Raw genomic sequence first — 18523 nt, 5'->3', positions numbered from 1 at the left:
TCCTTACCTAGGTACTGCGCATGTGCGACTCCCAACAAAGATGGAACAGAAGTGTGATGTCTCACTCTGTAGCTGAAACAGAGAGCTCAACACACAGGGTGAAAAGAGGAGCTGCAGCAATGTGCAGCACAACAAAAATATGGAAACCTATTCTGGTACAACCTCTAAATACAATTATGAACATGAAAATGAGCATAATATGAGCACTTTAAATTTAGCAGGAAAACAAACTTACACAGTAAGGAAATGTATAAAGTTTTGATTCAGTTGACTAATCAGTTAAAAGAAACTGGGGAAAGGGGGTTGTGGGAATCAGCGTGTTACAAATACAGCATCGCTCAGGGGCGATTCTAGGATCAGAGCTTTAGGGGTGCCGGCACCCTTTTAACGTAACCTTCTTAAACATTATTCTACGGTATTAACTGCATTTTAACATCATTTTTGGACCATCATGGTAGGGCAAACACTGAATTGTGTAACTAGAAAGACACCAATAATCTGGAGAAAACTTACTTTAATGCTCAGTCACAGGGCTAGGCCTGCACGATTAATCGTTATAAAATCGCGATCTTGATTCACTCCCAATTTCTTTTTTTTTTTTTTTATGACTTTGATTGTCATTTAATTTTTACGAGCCGACTGCATCACAAACCTTCTGTGAGTTTTAAACATAGACTGTATAAAAAAGGTTTTCAAGCGCTGCAGTGCTCTCCCTTCTCTTCACTGAAGCCTCTGTGTTTACAGGCTCGTGGTGATGCGCAATGTGCTATAGGTGCCAAAAAAAAATCCATGTTTGGTACTGCCATTTTGTTTTGTTTTTGTCATGGTTCATGTGTGCAATAAACACTACACTTGGTATTCATATTTTTCCTACACAGGGCCATTGCTACAAAGGGGAGGTGGTATTACAAATGAAATTGGATATCTGTGGAAAAGCAGATATTTCCAGTATGCAGCATCAATAACTTCTGAAAATTAGAGATTAATGTGATTTTGACTAATGGCTGACAAGTACTATTTTCTGAAAATGGCTCAGAATTTCGGAATGATCTTAGGCATCTAGATTCTGGGTTTAGTTTCACGATGCTGTGGTATTCCTAAAGGCAGAACTCCTTAGCTCACAATAGATTAACACAGACCTTTTGTTTTTTTATAGCAGTTCTTTTTTAGGGGTGATGGGATCAAGTTAAGAGGTGCTCCAGCACCCCTTAAAAAAAGGGATAAAATTGCCCCCTGGCATCGCTTCACCATGGGTCACACAGCTCCCATTTCCCCAAAGAGCCGGTTGCAGGTTACTATCCTGGTCAGGCAGCGTTCAGTCCCTCAGGAATGCCTGAGTAGCTCAGCCTGTTTTAGTCACGCACCACAATGTCTGCCATGCATCACCTTCTCCTGCCAGTTGATAGAGCTTTGAAAAGCCCATAAAACATTGGGATGCCATTGGTCACAGCTCAGGTGTGTGTGACAAGTGGGCAGGCGTTGAGGAGTGAAATCTGTGTACACATGCTGGTGTCTGCCTGAGAGGCAGGGAGAGCGTGGGAGCTACGTAAACTGTAAGAGAATAACCAGGGCTGCTATGTCTTGCTGTAGTCAGGAAAAACTGTCTGGAATGTGTTTTTATTTTTATACTTAACCATGGACAAATACATCTGAGCATTGTTGTTGTTATGCAAACCTCTCTTAACAGTCCTCATCCCTCTCCTCTGCACATGAGCAATTCATATCTGTGCCACAACCAAACTATTCAAGCTGTTTATGAAAGTGTACTTTTCGCAGTGTGCACTTTTCACACCTCGTGATTCAGACTGTATCATTCATAGTGATGTCACTCAGTGCGTGTACGGTTTCTGAGCATCAGGCTCCTGAAACTCAGCTTTCCCACAGATTGTTGCAAATTGGGTTCTTTCCAACTAAGCTTGTACGAAAAACATACTTAATATAGCTAGGAAAGTCAGAATTAGTTTGAAGTGTAGTCAGGAATTCTTGTAGGTGCTATTGTTTCAGTGGTGTTTTACTGCATTGAGTTTTAAGCCCTTGTTGCACATGTTTGTTTTAGGCTATATCGACGAAGACTCATTTAGGGGATTGCTCCGGTGCCGCCGGAAGATCCTCCAGATGTCCCTCAGATGTCCCCCGCCCCCCGCCCCCCACACACACACTTCGGCTGCTGCTTCTCTCTAGGCTTAAACGTAGAAAAAGCCGAATAAATACCCGTTAAAAGAGCAGGAAGCTAACAGGATAGTCAGCCGTGTCTCTGCTTATCTACTAAAAAAAAAAAGCAGGTTGCAAACCATACTTTCTATGAAGTTGTGGCTATGCACAGCTGCTTCCTGTACAGATATAACAAAGAGACCCCATTTGCCAAAAAATGTCAGTTGTACCTGATAGAATGCATGTTTGACCCAAAAAAACTTTCTTTAAGCACTTTTAACCACACCTCACGGTCTTCATCATTAATGATAATGGCATAATGACATGGCAAATGGATAAATGTAATTTTCATGAAAGATTTGAGTTTTTCCATCTTTATTCTGCCTTTTTACGTCTTAAATAGATTTCTGAGGGCATCAGCAGAAGAAAAAAAAAATCCTCTTCAACTTGCTATACCCTCCACAATTTCTACTCGTGATACATTCATTTCATGTTAAAATGATGGACAGTGTGTGTCGGCCTCTAGCTCAGCTGGTAGAGCACATGACCCATGTTGCGGCCCGGGTTCAAATCTGACCCTAGGCCCTTTGCTGCATGTCGTCCCCCCCCAACCCCCCCCCCATTTCCTGTCTCTCTTCAGCTGTTCTAAATAAAAAGGAATAAGTCCTAAAAATATCTTTAAAACAACAAAGTGAAGAAAGAAATGTTGCCGCTCACAGACATTCAACATTGGAATCAACCAGACTAACGCATTCATAAAATGGTACACACAAACAATTTGTTATAGTGGCCATGTTAACCGAAAACCACCTTGAAATGCTGACAAATTGTATTTACGACGTCTTTGGATGTGCACTTTAAGGCAGCATAACCTCCCGCTCCTAGACCTTTCTTGGACTGCTCTCTGTCTACATTTTACTGTAGGTTTTTATTGAGCATTCCTGTGCAGCTGCTAAGCTTCACAGGATTGAAGACAACGTGGTTATTTTTCTTAACTTGACACCTGGCTGGCGTTTTTGTAGACGTTGTCTGCATTTGAATGATTCCTTGGAGCTGAAGTCGAAACCCCAGCGAGAGTGGAAAGAACATATCTAGTGTGTGGTTTTGTTGTGAGAGGAATGTGAACCTAAATTCCTTCATTTTAAGCTTGGTTTTTATTGAAATCACTTGTTCATTGTGCACGTACTTACCATACACCACAAACTGCACAAGGATCAAATACTGTGTGGCTCTTTTATTTGAGGTCATCACGTAAACATTTTGTGACACAGTTATCCTCTTGAAAGTCCACTAGCTGCAGTAGGGTTTGATGGTGTAACAGTGGAAGAAACACGTTAAATGTGGTATTTATCTCACATGGAAGCACAGCACGCACACACACACACACACACACACACACACACACACACACACACTGCCCATGTACAGCAGTGGAGATTCAAGCCAGTTGATCTAATCTGGGGGGGGCTGTAGACAGGCCGTCTGCCCTTCTGTGTCTATATAAACGGACACGTGCACACGCACACACACACACGCTCACACACACACACATACATACACACACACGCTCACACTCACACACGCTCACACTCAGGAATTCATCACTCAACACCGCACACACAGAACAGTCAGAGCTTCCTTTACCACAGTGTAAGGGAATGCAGTCTTTTAATGTAGCCTCTCTAAATAGCCGGCCACTGGTCTGAAAAACGAAAAAGAAAAGTTTTTGTCGCTTTATCACTGTCTGTCTAGCTGTAATTTGAACCTCATGCTTTAATACCCAGCGTGGTAGACATTAGCTACTGTGGAGATTCTCTTAGAAATGGCTCCCATGAGTTTGTGATTTATGGTCAAGCGGGATATTGTTTTTACATTCCACATGTTAATTAGATTCGGCCCGGGCCAGTGCACCATAATACAACATCAGACCATAGAATATCGTTGTTTCTCTGTAGGAGCCCTCTCAGCTGTCGCTTATTAGAACTGCCAATGAGAGCTGATGAGAATTCCAAAAGCATGTCAATGCTAACTAAGACTTTTGAGACAGCAGCAGTAATGTGGAATTTATAATGATAGTTAGGGGTCACTGAAAATTTGTTGTCCTTTACTTACAGTGCAGACTGTAAATATAACCTCAGCTCTGTTCTCATGATTATTTATAGTCAATAAAACTGTACCTTCAAACTCAAGGAAATCTTCTCAGGCAATTTGTAGCCATGCTAGCAGTCGGTCGGTTGGTCTTTGTTTGGACTGAAATATCTCCGTAACTATTGGATGGATTTTAATGAAATTATGTAAATGGTCCCCAGAGGGTCTATTATAATTAGGGGTCCAAGCCCGAGGGGGCTGGGAAACGCGGTTCACAGATCCAGCAGAGCTGTGGAACCTTATTGTTTTCCTAAGGATTATTCTTATTATTCCAACCTTCTTCCGCCACTGAAACAGTTTCTACAGCCTAAACCGTGCATTGTGGGGCGGTGCCATTCTTGAACTTCTCCAACTTCAGCAAAACTTGGTATTCCTATTGGCCTTGCCACCCTGAGGCTCTGTACAAAATATGGTGAAGATTGGCCATTAGGGGCGCTATAATCAACGTAGACGCGTTTTGGCCTATAACTCAATCAATGTAAATGTGAAACTTGTAATGGCAAACGTGTTTGGCCCTATAACTTTCAAACCGTACATTACACATTAAAAATACTTATATCCACGCGTTCCCTCAATTCAGATGAATCTCCTGATATAGACCGCCTAGACCTTTTATGCGCGAAAAATCACGATTTGTTGTAAAGCTACTTTTTCGAACTTGACCGTGCTACCGATCCGCACGAAACTTGGTACGTAGCATCTCCAGACCGACCTGACTAAAAGTTATCAAAAGAATTTTGCTAAGTTAAACTATGCGCACTTACCGACCAAACTAAATTTCGTAGCTAGCCACAAAATAGAAACTTTAGTAATATTGTTCGACGTCCTAGTCCGAGGCTCTGTACTAAATTTGGCGAAGATCGGCCATAAGGGGGCGCTATAATCAACGTAGACGTGTTTAGGCCTATAACTCAATCAGTGTAAATGGAAAATTTGCAAAGGCAATGTACTACAGACGTTGAAGCTCACACCTCACAATATTTCCTGACGTTTGCCTCCCCACCGTCGCGCCTTGGGTATCGCTTATGCGTGCTGGGCGGGTCGTCGGGGGAGACTCGCGTCTTGGGCTTTGTGAAACACTGATCGACATTTTCCACCATTTTGACTAATCGATGAATCTTTGGTGATCCCCTGACTTTTTCTGTAGCGCCACCATGAGTGGTTTTAACATGAATGTCCTGCAACATTATGACATTCCCGTCAGCCTCAGTTGCTATTTGTTTTTAGTGCTAATTAGCAACTGTTAGCATAACTAAGATGGTGAACATGGCAAATATCAGACCTGCTAAACCTCAGCATGTTATCAATGTCATTGTGAGCATGCTGGCAAGCTTTAGCTCAAAGCACCACTATGCTTAAGTACAATCTCACAGAGGCGCCCTGCCAACCCCCCCCATCATGGTTGTAGACTGCTCACAAATCAGCCGATTAGTGCAGAGAAATGTCCTTCAGCTTACTTATCCTAAGTAAATCAGAATCTCTGCACTAAGAGTAGGACAAGATGCATCAATATGGCTGACCAAATGGCCTGCTCACAGACAAGGGATCAATATACATACACAATAAGAGAGGGGTTGACTCTAGGGAACTGATGCTATTTAGAGTAAAAGGGATTATGGGAAAAAGGAGGCTGCAGTCCAACCCATGTGATAGTACCTGTACGTAAATGTGTGCATACACGCTTTGTTGTGAAAATGGTCTGAATTGAATTAGCTGCCTGTTACCCTTAGACCGACTAAGAATAGCCAGACCCCTGCCACTGGATAATTTATTATCTCCAGTTATTTCCAAGCCATTTACACATTCAATGTGTCATCTCTCTGAGACGCTCTCGCTCTTCTCGACCCTTTTGTTCAGGAAATGAGTGATTCAAGCATTCAGGCTACCAGGCACACCCGCTATTACTGTTTAACAAAGAGATAATCACAAATGGCATGTTGCTTTCCAAACAGTAGCTCTTTGATGAGACAACAACCCATTTAAAAGATGTTTTTTCTTGTGTGTGTTTTCAGATGGACCTGAAGCTGCTCTTGATATCCACATTGTTAGGAGTCTTTTGTTACAGTAATGCTCAGAAAGGTAAGATTGGCCTACATACTGTATTGCCGTAACATAATTTGTCGTTGATGTCAGCATGCATAGTAAACGTACGAGTCATAATGAAACCCCCAGAGAGGGACTCCCGGCTACTTTCTCTTAAAGATGTCATTGACCAGATATCCACCTCAGCATCACAGAGCGTAGAGGATAATGGAAAAGACAGAATATTCCGTCTCTGTCTCCAATTACCATCAAGCCACACAGTGTTCCAGATGAACTGATGTATAAACACGGGGGGCTTAACGGGCTGCTTACTTTGCAGGGCCTGTGCTGTGCCACTGCTCCCTCTGACTCTGCCTCCTCCTCTCTTCTCTCTTTGTTTTCCATACAGAGGGGAACGAGTGCATCAATGCCAATGCCAAATACTGCGGGGAGTGCATCCAAGCGGGAGCCAAATGTGGCTGGTGTAAAGACCCGGTATGTGAATTGAAGCTGTCAGCCATAATTGCTGCTGAGAAATGCAGTTTGATGCCATTGCGGTGCCTTTAGGCATAGCCCAAAGTGATTGTGAGCATGTAGTCTTGGATCGTACTTAATGTATGGCTGCAGCCAATGATTGTCTGTGATCATTTTTTTTAAGTAATCCATTACTTGTTTAGCCTGTGAAATATCAGAAAATAATGAAAAACACCCATCACAATTTCCCAGAGCCCAAGGTGATGTCTTTAAATTCCTAGTATTGTCACAACTTAAAGATTTTCAGTTTACTACAATAGAGCCGAAAAGGATATTTTTGTAGATTGAATATCTTTTGATTTTAGATTTTTCAGTTGGTCAGACAATACAAGCAATTAAAAGACATCACATATAGTATAGTGACGAGGGGCATTGAAGTATTTTCTGATGTGTTGTAAAAATGATCAGTTCATTCGTCAATAAAATAAAAAGTAGAAAATCGATAAGTTGTAGTCCTTATCCTCACGTTTGAGAAGTATTTTTGCACAAAAAATAACTAAAATGATTATCAAAATTGTTTTTGATTAATCTTTTCATAGCTAGACTAGTTTTTTGTATTACACTTTGATAAAGTTACAGGACTTGCGAAAGAATCAGAGCAGTAGAGACCAAAATGTCCTTACTTTTTGTCTTTAGCATAGTTTAAAGCTCCACTGGACAAACACTACATACTCCATAATGCAACTCTTTTGTTAGACCCTGTCTGCCTGGTAAATGCCCATGTCTCGCCTACAATGCCCCCAGTTTGTAACATAGGCTTTCTGTTTTAAACTTGCAGTCTCCAAGCCTCAGCCAAGATAAATCTAAAAAAATAAAAAATAAACTGATTAAAGCTCCTCCAGAGCCACAAAAGACATTATGCAACAGCTTTCACAGACTGAGTAGTGCGTCTCATGACAAACCGATTTCCTTTTGTGTAAAGAATGGATTGTCCCTTTAATTCTCCCTTCTGCTGCTGTTGCTTCTTGTAGGACTTCCTGAAACAGGGTGAGACTGTGTCGACCCGTTGTGACGAGCTGCAGTCTTTGATAAAAAGGGGCTGTAGTGATGCCATGATCGAGAACCCACACGGGGAGCAGAAGACCCTCAAGAACAAAACGGTGACGCATCGCAGAAAGGGGGTAGAGAAACTGAGGCATGAGGACATCACGCAGATCCAGCCCCAGAAACTCAGCCTCACCCTCCGATCTGGTGAGAATACATTTGAGCGAAGCTTTTTCTGAAGCTGTTCTTGCCTTCTTTCGGATTTGATTAGTCCACTTTGGCAGTTTGTTTTAACAACGGTAACTTTATGTAGGTGAGCCTCAAACTTTCAACTTAAAGTTCAAACGAGCGGAAGATTATCCCATCGACCTGTACTACTTGATGGATCTGTCCTACTCCATGAAGGACGATCTGGAGAACGTCAAGAACCTGGGAACAAGTCTAATGCTGGAGATGTCAAAGATCACCTCTGACTTCAGGATAGGTGAGGATTTTCATTATGGGGTGTGTGATCACATTTGACACTTTGTTTCTTTTTGGGGCAAAGAAATGAAAAGCTTGCACTGCCCCACTTTGGTTTTGGTTATTTAACCAAAAATGACTGTTGTTGGAATGACTACAAGAATACACATTTAGTAGCCAAAAAAACATACTCTTGAAACCATTTTGGTCATTTCCAGTCACCAGTTTAAGTTTTTTGTAGATCAGAGGTTTTCAAACGGTAATATTTGCAGCAGCTGTATTGCCTGTAACAGCTGATAGAATTATGTTTTCAATGTTGTCAGTTTAATCAGAACACACAGACACGATACATGTTTAGAATCAGTGTGACTTACACTCTTTTAAAGGATATCATCGACAATAAACTTCCATAAATCTGCTTAGAAATCACAGGCTCCTCCTAACTCCAGAACTTGCCTTGTAATCATCGTGGTTTCTGAGTTTTCTTCAGTATCAAAGTAATCCAGTGATAGTTGTCTGTACATCCATGGGTACATTGGTAACAGGAACTGCTAATAGGTATTAATGATGCCAATTTGCCAAAATGTAAACAAATATTGGCAAAATTCAAATTGTAGCCAGCAGCCAGCACAACTGGCTGTTTACACCCTCCAAAGCTCCCAAATTATGGGAACCGTTATTCCAAAACCTAAAGATCTCCCCCAAATAGAAGTAAGACAAATGAGAATATTAATTTGATAATAATACATTGACCTGTAGTATTCAGGGAAAAACACTTCAATTATGGCAGCAGTGTGGGGTGTACAGGGGATGTCTTGATTTAGTCTGAGGGGGTCTACAATATCAGACTTTGAAAGCCCCTGAACTAGATTGACTGTCCTTGTTTTTTCTGGTGTCCTGTTATCTTGTATTTAGTGACACCCAAGTTTGAATGCTCTTTTCGTGACCTGCCCAAACAAACCAAAGAATCCCCAGAGAGCTCATCAACATCCTCTGAATTCATTTGGTGTCAACTTACCCTTAAGCTTGATTTATGCTTCTGCGGATGCTCCACGCAGAGCTTTCGCCGTAGCCCACGTAAGTGGCCTGAAGTTAATACTTGTGCGTTGGTGTCTGCGTCGTTCTCTTTAAGAGAATAGCAGGGCCAGCGTGTGTGTGTGTGTGTGTGTGTGTGGTAGAGCGAGTGAGAGAGCGACGGTGGTTATCTTCGGAGCGAGTAGCGACTCTAGAGGCATAGTGGGAGAAACAAAGTGTCTCCCCTGCGCTTTCTGACCACGGTGGGAAACCTGTAGCAGGAAACGTTAACCCTCCCCTTGATTTCATGTTGTTTCTGGAGAAGGAGAACCCGGAAATGAGTCGGGGGGGGGAATGCAGCGCTACAAAGCCACGGCCGAGAGACGTGCGTTGCCGTGAAGTTATATTTTTCGATAGGTGCACGTCCGGCTACGGCATACGGTCAGTTTCTCCACGTCTTTATCAGTTATGGACTGGGAACAAAAAAACGGCCCTGGCATTTGCAAAACACCGGCCCTATTTTTGTCAATAACCTAGCTTGTAAATTAGGAGTGAATCTTTCCACGCACCTCGCCGCAGTACAATCTTGAATATTTGTGGCTGCATGCATAAAATAACTTATCAAAATCAACCAAAGACAAATTATCAGTAGTGGCCCATAGGGGGGGCGGCCCTTCTGGCATTTGTCCAAATTCCAGATGGCCAGTCCGTCACTGGTCTCTACCTATGTACGTAGCCACGGCGTCAATTCAACGTAGAATCCTAAATCACGCTTTAGATTAAAGCACCCAGTCCCAAACCAAGCACCTTGTTAAGACTTTACCCATAGCACTTGTTGACTTTGTTTTTGCTCAAGTTGTTTAAAATGATATTCTGAATCCAATTGTCTTTTCACAGGTTTTGGTTCCTTTGTGGAAAAGACAGTCATGCCATACATCAGCACCACCCCGGCCAAGCTGCTAAACCCATGCACAGGCGACCAGAACTGCACCAGCCCGTTCAGCTACAAGAACGTGCTGAAGCTGACCAGCGATGGCAAGAAGTTCAACAACCTGGTGGGCCAGCAGCACATCTCCGGAAACCTGGACTCTCCTGAAGGGGGGTTTGATGCCATCATGCAAGTGGCTGTGTGCGGGGTAAGCAACAACGACAACAACAACAACAAAAAAAGCAGAAAAAAAGCTGTTTCCCTTCAGTGATCCTGTGGGAAATAATCATTCTCAGGTTTCTCAATTCAAGGTAAATTTCCCACAATTACCACACTTGCTTGGAGGGATACAGCGCCCAATAAATGCGTTTATGGGGTGACGTGTGAAAAGGTTTGTTATTTTATAGGTCCTTGGTGTTTACAAGGAGAGTTTTGGATGCAGTAATAGTCAGAAGTTCATGTGTCAGATTATAAGCTGCTCATATTCTCCCTTAGCTTTTCTAGAGAGGATATATCGCTGTTGGCAGACAATTATTACTTGCAGTTTGAGTGCTTTGCTTCTCATTTCTCAGAATCATATTGGTTGGAGGAATGTGACTCGTCTGCTTGTGTTCTCCACTGACGCTGGCTTCCACTTTGCCGGCGATGGCAAACTGGGTGGCATCGTTCTGCCCAATGACGGAAAATGTCACTTGGAGAACAATGTGTATACCATGAGCCACTACTATGTAAGTTGCTCAGTATTGTTTGGCCTGTTCTACAGTGCTACTCGTGTTAACTGTGTGTTACAATGACTACGTTTACATGCACATAATATTGTTTTTTTTGCCCTTATTCCAAAAAAGACAATATTCCGACTAAGCTGTTTACATGGCTAATGAAAGTGAATATTCCAGTAATATTCCAGTTTACATGCAGCCGTGCAAAATAGGATTTTTTTTCTTTTTTTTTCTCTTTCATTCCTTCAACCGGCTTCTTGAAAAGGTCGGCGTAGCGATGTGCGCGCATATCCAAAAACCTATTGGTATCCAAGTCTTTGATAATGTTTAAAAGTAGCCGTGTTTCTCCTTCTTATCGGGTCTGCAGCCTTGCAAACTGTTGGCTGGTTGGTTTTGTGTACGGCAACCATAGCAACGCACAGAGCTGACCATAAGCCTGCGGTACAAACCCCGATTGAGAAGTATATTCTGAATGCGCTGTATACGTGTCCAAAGAATGCTTCTAAAATCCAAACAATACAGGAATATCCCACGTCTTAATCGGAAAACGCAATATTCGGGAAAAGGCCTCATTCGGAAAATATCCAACCGGAATATGCTGTTTACATGACCTGAAATTGTGAAAATGATCAAATTATATTCAAATCAGAATATTAGTGGATATTTGTTTGCATGTAAACGTACTCAGTGTAAATTTGACTTTTCTCCTCCATCCTGTTTTGAAGGACTATCCCTCCATTGCCCACCTGGTTCAGAAGCTGAGCGACAACAACATTCAGACTATCTTTGCAGTCACAGAGGAGTTCCAGCCCGTTTACCAAGTGAGTTCTCTCTCCGACTCTTTGGTTCTCTACGTGACACAATTTGACTTCACTTTCATCCCGTTCTTTTTGAGCATACTTCCTGCATTCCTCATTCCTTCTGCGTGTGTGATTGGAAGTAACCCAGTGCGTACCTCTGCTGCGAATTATGGTAGCATCCCCATTAAAGCTCTAATTATTTCCTTGTCATGCCGGTGCTTTTCAGGCCAGTTCAACCCAGTTCCACCTGTGTTTAATAAAAGTTCTTTCTTTTACGTAGCCTCACAGTAGCTTCAGTAGGCTCCAAAGCAATATAACAAGTCCATGATTTCAAGATTAAAATCAATGTTGTATTAATCTAAATCTGCAATTAAAGGTGCTCCAAGCGATGTTGGGTGACGGCACTTCTTGTTGACGTTTGAAGTATTGTCAAACAAAACGGAGGCTAGCTCGCCCCTCCCTCCTCCTCATCCCGTCTCCTCCCCCTCCCTTCCGCGCACTAACCCCCCCGACCCCCACCCCCAAGTCCTTCTTGTCGGTTATTGGCTGGAACACTGTTTGTTATGTTTGGTGGTGCAGGTTGGCGCAGTTTGTTTTTGTTGCCGTTTGTGGAGCCTGGGCGGTCTACAGAGACCGCGTTTTTTTTTTTTTTTTTTTACAGTGTGTCCAGGGGACAGGCAGCTAGCGGATAGCGAGGAGATGTTTGCTGTATGTGACAAAAATAGTTGTAGCCTAAAAAACGTGCGACATCGCTTAGAGCACCTTTTAAATGGCTAAACCAGTATACATGTAATTTCAGGCTGTAATGAAACAGTCTTTAAAAGTTAATAGAAAAATATTCTTGATCCTGTGTTGTTGCTAATAGAGATTCACGATATCTCAAGGTTAACCGAGCTTGGATTTAGCCTCATTCTAAACTTTTTTTTCTTCTCTTCTCAGGAGCTGAAAAATCTGATACCAAAGTCTGCAGTGGGCACTCTGTCTGCCAACTCCAGCAATGTAATCAACCTTATTATAGACGCTTACAATGTAAGTACACTGGCGAGAATGTTGATTTTTAAGCACCCTTGTAAAAAGAAAACTGTATCACTCACATGAACCACAAGTGAGTTGGACCAGTCAAAGGTTCTTCCGTTTTCCATTTAATACTCAGCTAATCCTTTGTGTATCGTACGCTGTCAAAATATAGCTACCAGATGACATTCCAACGTTCGTGTTGTTATTGCTTGTTTTTTGGCAGTCTCTCTCGTCCGAGGTGATTTTGGAGAACAGCAAGCTTCCAGAGGGAGTGACCCTAACTTACACGTCCCGCTGTAAGAACGGAGTGGTTAGTGAGGGCGAAAGTGGACGCAAGTGCTCCAACATCTCCATCGGAGATGAGGTGAGGATTAGAAAATTGCTATTTTTTTTTTGTTGGTTATTGTATTTCACCAGTAGATGATTAACCCTGTCAGTTGTCATTGAGACACTGAGAATGTCAAATGAAATGTAGTTAATGAAAAAGGTTTACATGCAATGACAATGAATGGTTTCTCAGTAACACACAGCGGAGATCATAGATCAACTTTACCCATATGCTTCACCCTTCCACCAGGTTTCATGACATCTGGCCAGTAGTCTTTCTGCAATCCTGATCCTCCAAATGTACTGCACATGTTACCCAGTGGTGGAATGTAATGTACAAATGTAATGTACTTTACGTAATGTAAAGTACAAATACTTCGTTACTGTACTTAAGTACATTTTTCACGTATCTGTACTTTACTTAAGTACAATCAATAGTGCATACTTTTGACTTTTACCTTGTTACATTTTGCAGCAATTATCTGTACTTTCTACTCCACTACATTTCTACAACGTTCCGTTACATTTTCGTTACATTTTCTGATCAGTTTTTTCCCCCCTGCCAAAACGTCTTCCTGACCGCCACACGTTTGCAGTCCGCAGGGAAGCCTTCAGCAGCGGCCGTCCAGCTCCCGGTGCCGCTCGCGATATTACGAATCCCACTATGGCCACGCCAAGACCCGCCCTTCAGTAGCATTTATTGGCCAGGCGCGTACCGCTCCCGGTACAACCGCTGCTCCTGTTACTGCTGCTGCTCCCGATACTCTGTTTGGTCATATGTGAAGCATCCGTTCACATACGGGTTAATATACAACCCGTATATCTATCTTAAAAACACTCCCGGTCCTCCTCAGCTGTGAAGTCACGTACTTGTTGTCCAAGCCCGTGTGTTCTCGCTAAATAAATGTGTGCAGCATTCACTGTCCCGTGGGGAATATATAATGCAAAGTCGAGCTTCATGCAGATCACCCTGATAGATGACCAGAATTGTATATCAGAATGTAAACTGGGCCACAGATGGTAAGCACAATTAAATGAACCTACAACTAACTTAATTAAAATGCCACAGCCCATACTATTGTTTTTAATGATTAGAATATAGACATTAAGAGAATAAATCGTTAATGATATTGACGATGATGATTTAATACTTAAAGTACATTCACTTTTACTTAAGTAGGGTTTTCATTGTTGTACTTTTACTTTTACTAAAGTAAATATATCTCTGGTTATTTGTACTTTTACTTAAGTACTGAGATTCAGTACTTCCTCCACCACTGATGTTACCATACATTTCTTGTGCTAAGTGAATAGGTTATCTACTTTATTTCTAAAAGAGATCATTTCAAAACAATAGCCAAGAAAGACATTTATTTCAGCTTTTATTAGCGCTACTAGCATACTAGCAACATGATGCATTTTCCTCCAAAGCCATCAGTCTCGCATTTCTATCAGACCTAAATTAGGGTCACCAAGCCAGTTTAAATCCATGGGACCACATCAAACTGATTAGGAAAGCATTGATCGTAGACCCTGACAAACTTTTGCACTCAATAAACCAGCGACAAACACACAGTAACAGAGTGAGTTGTCTTACCTTAAACCAGATATTTAGTTCTCTAGGTTCTAGGCAAAACCATCCATAACTTTACAGAAATCCAGAGCTCTGACCAGATCACCACAAGCTAATAGCTAATAATGAGCTCTGATCTGAAAGGGAGCTTTCTTTTTTTTGGGCTATTGAATATTTTTCTCCCATCACTTTTGTAATTCACACACTGTATTGCACAAAAAAAAAACTCCACCTTGTGTTGATCTACTGTACCTGTAGGCTCTCAGTCACTATGATTTGCTTTCTGCCCTGGGCCAATGTTAATTCATTGACACAAACTATTTTGTTTTGAGATTTTCACAGATGTGCGACAAACTCAGTATTTTGCTTTCCCCTTTTTTCCCCCCCCTTCATTCCTAGGTGATGTTTAGCATCAGTGTGACATCTAAGGGCTGTCCGAAACAAGGCAAGCCTGAGATCATCAAGATAAAGCCCCTGGGATTTACGGAGGAGGTGGAGATCACCCTCAACTTCATTTGTGAGTGTGAATGCAACAAGGACGGTATCAAGAACAGTCAACTCTGCCACTTTGGTAACGGGACCTATGAATGCGGAGCCTGCAAGTGAGTCTATGACCATTTCCACAATCTTTATTTTACCATACATCGATCTTACACGGATAAAATATCCAGAACCTTTAAGTCTCATATTCAAGCTTACTTGGATTTCTGTTTGAATGTGAAGAAGTGCTTCAGAATCACACCCTTTCCCCTTGTCTCAGGTGTAATGAAGGACGCGTGGGCAGACAGTGTGAATGCAGCAGCAACGATGTGGCCACCGAGGACATGGACCGGACCTGCCGCAAAGACAACGGCACCGACATCTGCAGCAACAACGGAGACTGTGTGTGCGGCACATGTGAGTGCAAGAAGAGGGACAACCCTGAGGAGAGGTACAGCGGCCAGTACTGCGAGTGTGACAACTTCAACTGTGACCGCTCTGGAAACAAACTGTGTGGAGGTGAGTGGGACAGCTCCACAGAGAAGAATTTAAGTAATAAAGTCATCTCAGCACGTAGGCTCCATAGCGCCTTCCATTTGTACTCGGAAGTTGGAATTTCCGAGTTCAAAGTCGGGAACTCGCCTCCCCACGAAGAGTTGGGAAAAGTCGGACAACCTCACAGTCCCCCCAAGCTGCTCCGTGCATCAACAGTAGTGAAAGCTGTAGTCGTATACAGTTTATCAGCACTTCAGTCTTATTTGTGTCTCACTAAATCAGTTGTACACACAGTCCTGTCCAATTTCTATCTGCAGACATGTTGTGACGCTGTTTGAAGGGGTGGGGGAAAAAATCAATACAGCATAGTATCGCGATATTTTCTGGGGCAATACTGTATCGATACACAGGCGCCAAGTATCAATCTGTTATTATATATGTGTAGGGTTGGGCATCGTTTTGATTCCAATTCCAATTCCTCCTTTCGATTCCGATTCTTTGAGGGGTGGAGTTGAAACGGGTCACATGCTTATTTTCACAAATAAGAGGAAAAGTTTTATTTTGAGTCAATGGAGGTTTGCAGTTTTACCGGGCTTTTTCAACGTAAAATAAAGCTCCAGTAGAGAGCTGCTTACTGTGCTCCAAGGCTTCAACACAACAAGCGTCTGGCCGCCTCGGAAACCAAAACTTGCACATGTTAAATTGGGAAGTGATGATAGGATTTGAAACCAAATCCTCTAAACGATTCCTAACGATTCCAATAAAGAAACGATTCCAAGTAGGAGTCGGTTCTCGATGCCCAGTCCTACAAAATGGGATCGTCAAGCAGACAGACTGACCGACACGGTCAGTCTGTCTGCTTGACGATCCCATTTTGCAGCAAAAAATTAAAGTGAGATGAACAAATGGAGACATTTATCTTTTCAGATAAAACAGATGTTGACAACGTTTCCTTTTGGGGACATAAATTGAAAATTGGGACAGATGTGAAGTTGGAAAATTGCAATATATCGCAGAATGTTTTTTTAAATCGCAATAATATGGTATCGTGACATAAGTATCGTGATGATATCGTATCGTGAGGCCTCTGGTGATTCCCAGCCCTAGCTGTTTGTATGCACAAAAAACTGGTTATCAACTGCTAATGCTAACAACGGCTAACCTGGCTAGGGCAAACCCCACTGTGCATTCCGACTTGTTAAATAGAACGTAGTCAACTCGGGTGTGGCGTCATTCCCAGCTTCGGCTTTCTTTTCAGACTGTTAAATGGACCTAAGATGATGTTTAGAAGGGGGAAACAAAAAAGACTCATTCAAGTTTTCATCCATTTTTTTGTATTCCCTGTCTACTTAGGGCATGGCCGCTGTGAGTGCAGAGTGTGTATCTGTGACCCCATGTGGACCGGAAGTGCCTGCGATTGCTCTCTGGACAACAGCACATGTATGGCCAGCAACAAGCAGATCTGTAACGGCCGAGGAACGTGTGAATGTGGCACTTGCAAGTGCACTGACCCCAAATTCCAGGGTCCCACCTGCGAAACTTGCCCTACCTGTCCAGGAGTCTGTACTGAACACAAGTAAGTCTGAAATCGAGATGTGTCAATATACGCATATCCCGCATATCTTATAGTACACTGCAGTCACTCTACAAAGGTGTTTGCTTATTGATAATGGAGAGGAGGAGTGGTTACAGCGATCCATAACTCTTTTAATACGCATGAGGCATTATAGTGCATTGACAAAAATCCCAAACTAACCTTTCACACCTTAAAGGTATAATATGTAACATTTATGTATTAAACTGTCTAAAAACGCATAGACCTATGTTATATATATATTTTGTTGAGTTGTGTACTTTTACACATTATCCCACGTGTTTCCAACAACGTACAAACCCAGAGAAATCTGGTCCGTTACATTTGGTTGCCTATCAGTGGCGTCATATAACCTTTACTCCCTCTAGTTGCTCTAACGTCTGGGGAAAACGCCAGATGATCCCAAACAGACTAATTGTAAATTATATACAATGTCAACAGAATGATACAGTAATACAGCATTTATGGAATGATACACATATTTTAAGATCTCCCTCCATCATGAATAAACGTCCCACTAACCTCTCTTTTCCGTCAGGCGCGTCTGCGCTGCGTTCCGGGCGCGTGGCGAGCAATCGCAGCCATTCAAGTCAGTGTAGTAGTCAAGTAGATAATTAACCAAAATGGAAACAAATAGGGTTAAAAAAATAAAAGCCAGCTAATGTAGCCCACAGCCCTCAATTTGTCTGAGGGGAGCACCACATACTTTGAAAATCCCTGGTCTAGAGTAACAATGACAATTTCTGGAAAGAGATGTTAATGTTGAATGTACAGTAAATCCATTTACCTGCATTGTTCTGGAGTGCAGGAAAAATGTAAGAGACGTATATCTCAAAACCTGTATAAGTAAAAACTAAAAACATTATTTACGCACAACAAGACATATGTGTGACCCTTTTTAATGGCAGCGCAAATCTCACTGCTCATTACTAACAACAACACCCCGTTGCCTCCAGAGAGTGCGTCCAGTGCCGGGCGTTTGGCACCGGTGAGAAGAAGGACACATGTGAGAGAGACTGCAGCTACTTCAACCTGATTAAAGTGAAGGACAGGGACAAGCTGCCCCAGCCCAACGACGCCTCTTACCCCGTGATGCACTGCAAGGAGAGGGACGCCAACGACTGCTGGTTCTACTACACCTACGCTGTCAACAACAACACGGAGAAGGAGGTCCATGTGGTGGACACGCTGGGTAAGCAGAAAGCTGGGCTAACATGAAGCCAGGGTGTGGAAGGTTTCTATTACAGAGAAAGCTAATTACAGGCCCTATGGTGG

At 42.4% G+C, this 18523-nt stretch overlaps 1 protein-coding gene across 1 annotated transcript in view; it reads left to right on the top strand.

The window, feature by feature from the left end:
- The window catches only part of itgb1a (integrin, beta 1a), a 37570-nt gene that overhangs the window by 15164 nt on the left and 3883 nt on the right, over nt 1–18523 (top strand). Inside the window, exons 2-14 of the mRNA XM_078281284.1 lie at nt 6312–6378; nt 6731–6816; nt 7827–8046; nt 8153–8323; nt 10213–10451; nt 10816–10971; nt 11688–11783; nt 12702–12791; nt 13003–13143; nt 15079–15281; nt 15440–15678; nt 17008–17230; nt 18205–18440. Coding sequence (XP_078137410.1) covers nt 6312–6378; nt 6731–6816; nt 7827–8046; nt 8153–8323; nt 10213–10451; nt 10816–10971; nt 11688–11783; nt 12702–12791; nt 13003–13143; nt 15079–15281; nt 15440–15678; nt 17008–17230; nt 18205–18440 — 2167 coding nt within the window. The remainder of the gene's footprint in view (nt 1–6311; nt 6379–6730; nt 6817–7826; nt 8047–8152; nt 8324–10212; nt 10452–10815; nt 10972–11687; nt 11784–12701; nt 12792–13002; nt 13144–15078; nt 15282–15439; nt 15679–17007; nt 17231–18204; nt 18441–18523) is intronic.

The sequence above is a fragment of the Sander vitreus genome, chromosome 22 (genome assembly GCF_031162955.1).
Source record: "Sander vitreus isolate 19-12246 chromosome 22, sanVit1, whole genome shotgun sequence".
Classification (NCBI taxonomy): Eukaryota; Metazoa; Chordata; class Actinopteri; order Perciformes; family Percidae; genus Sander; species Sander vitreus.
The sequence above is the reverse complement of the archived record's forward strand: the minus strand, read 5'-3'. Positions and strand labels throughout refer to the sequence as shown.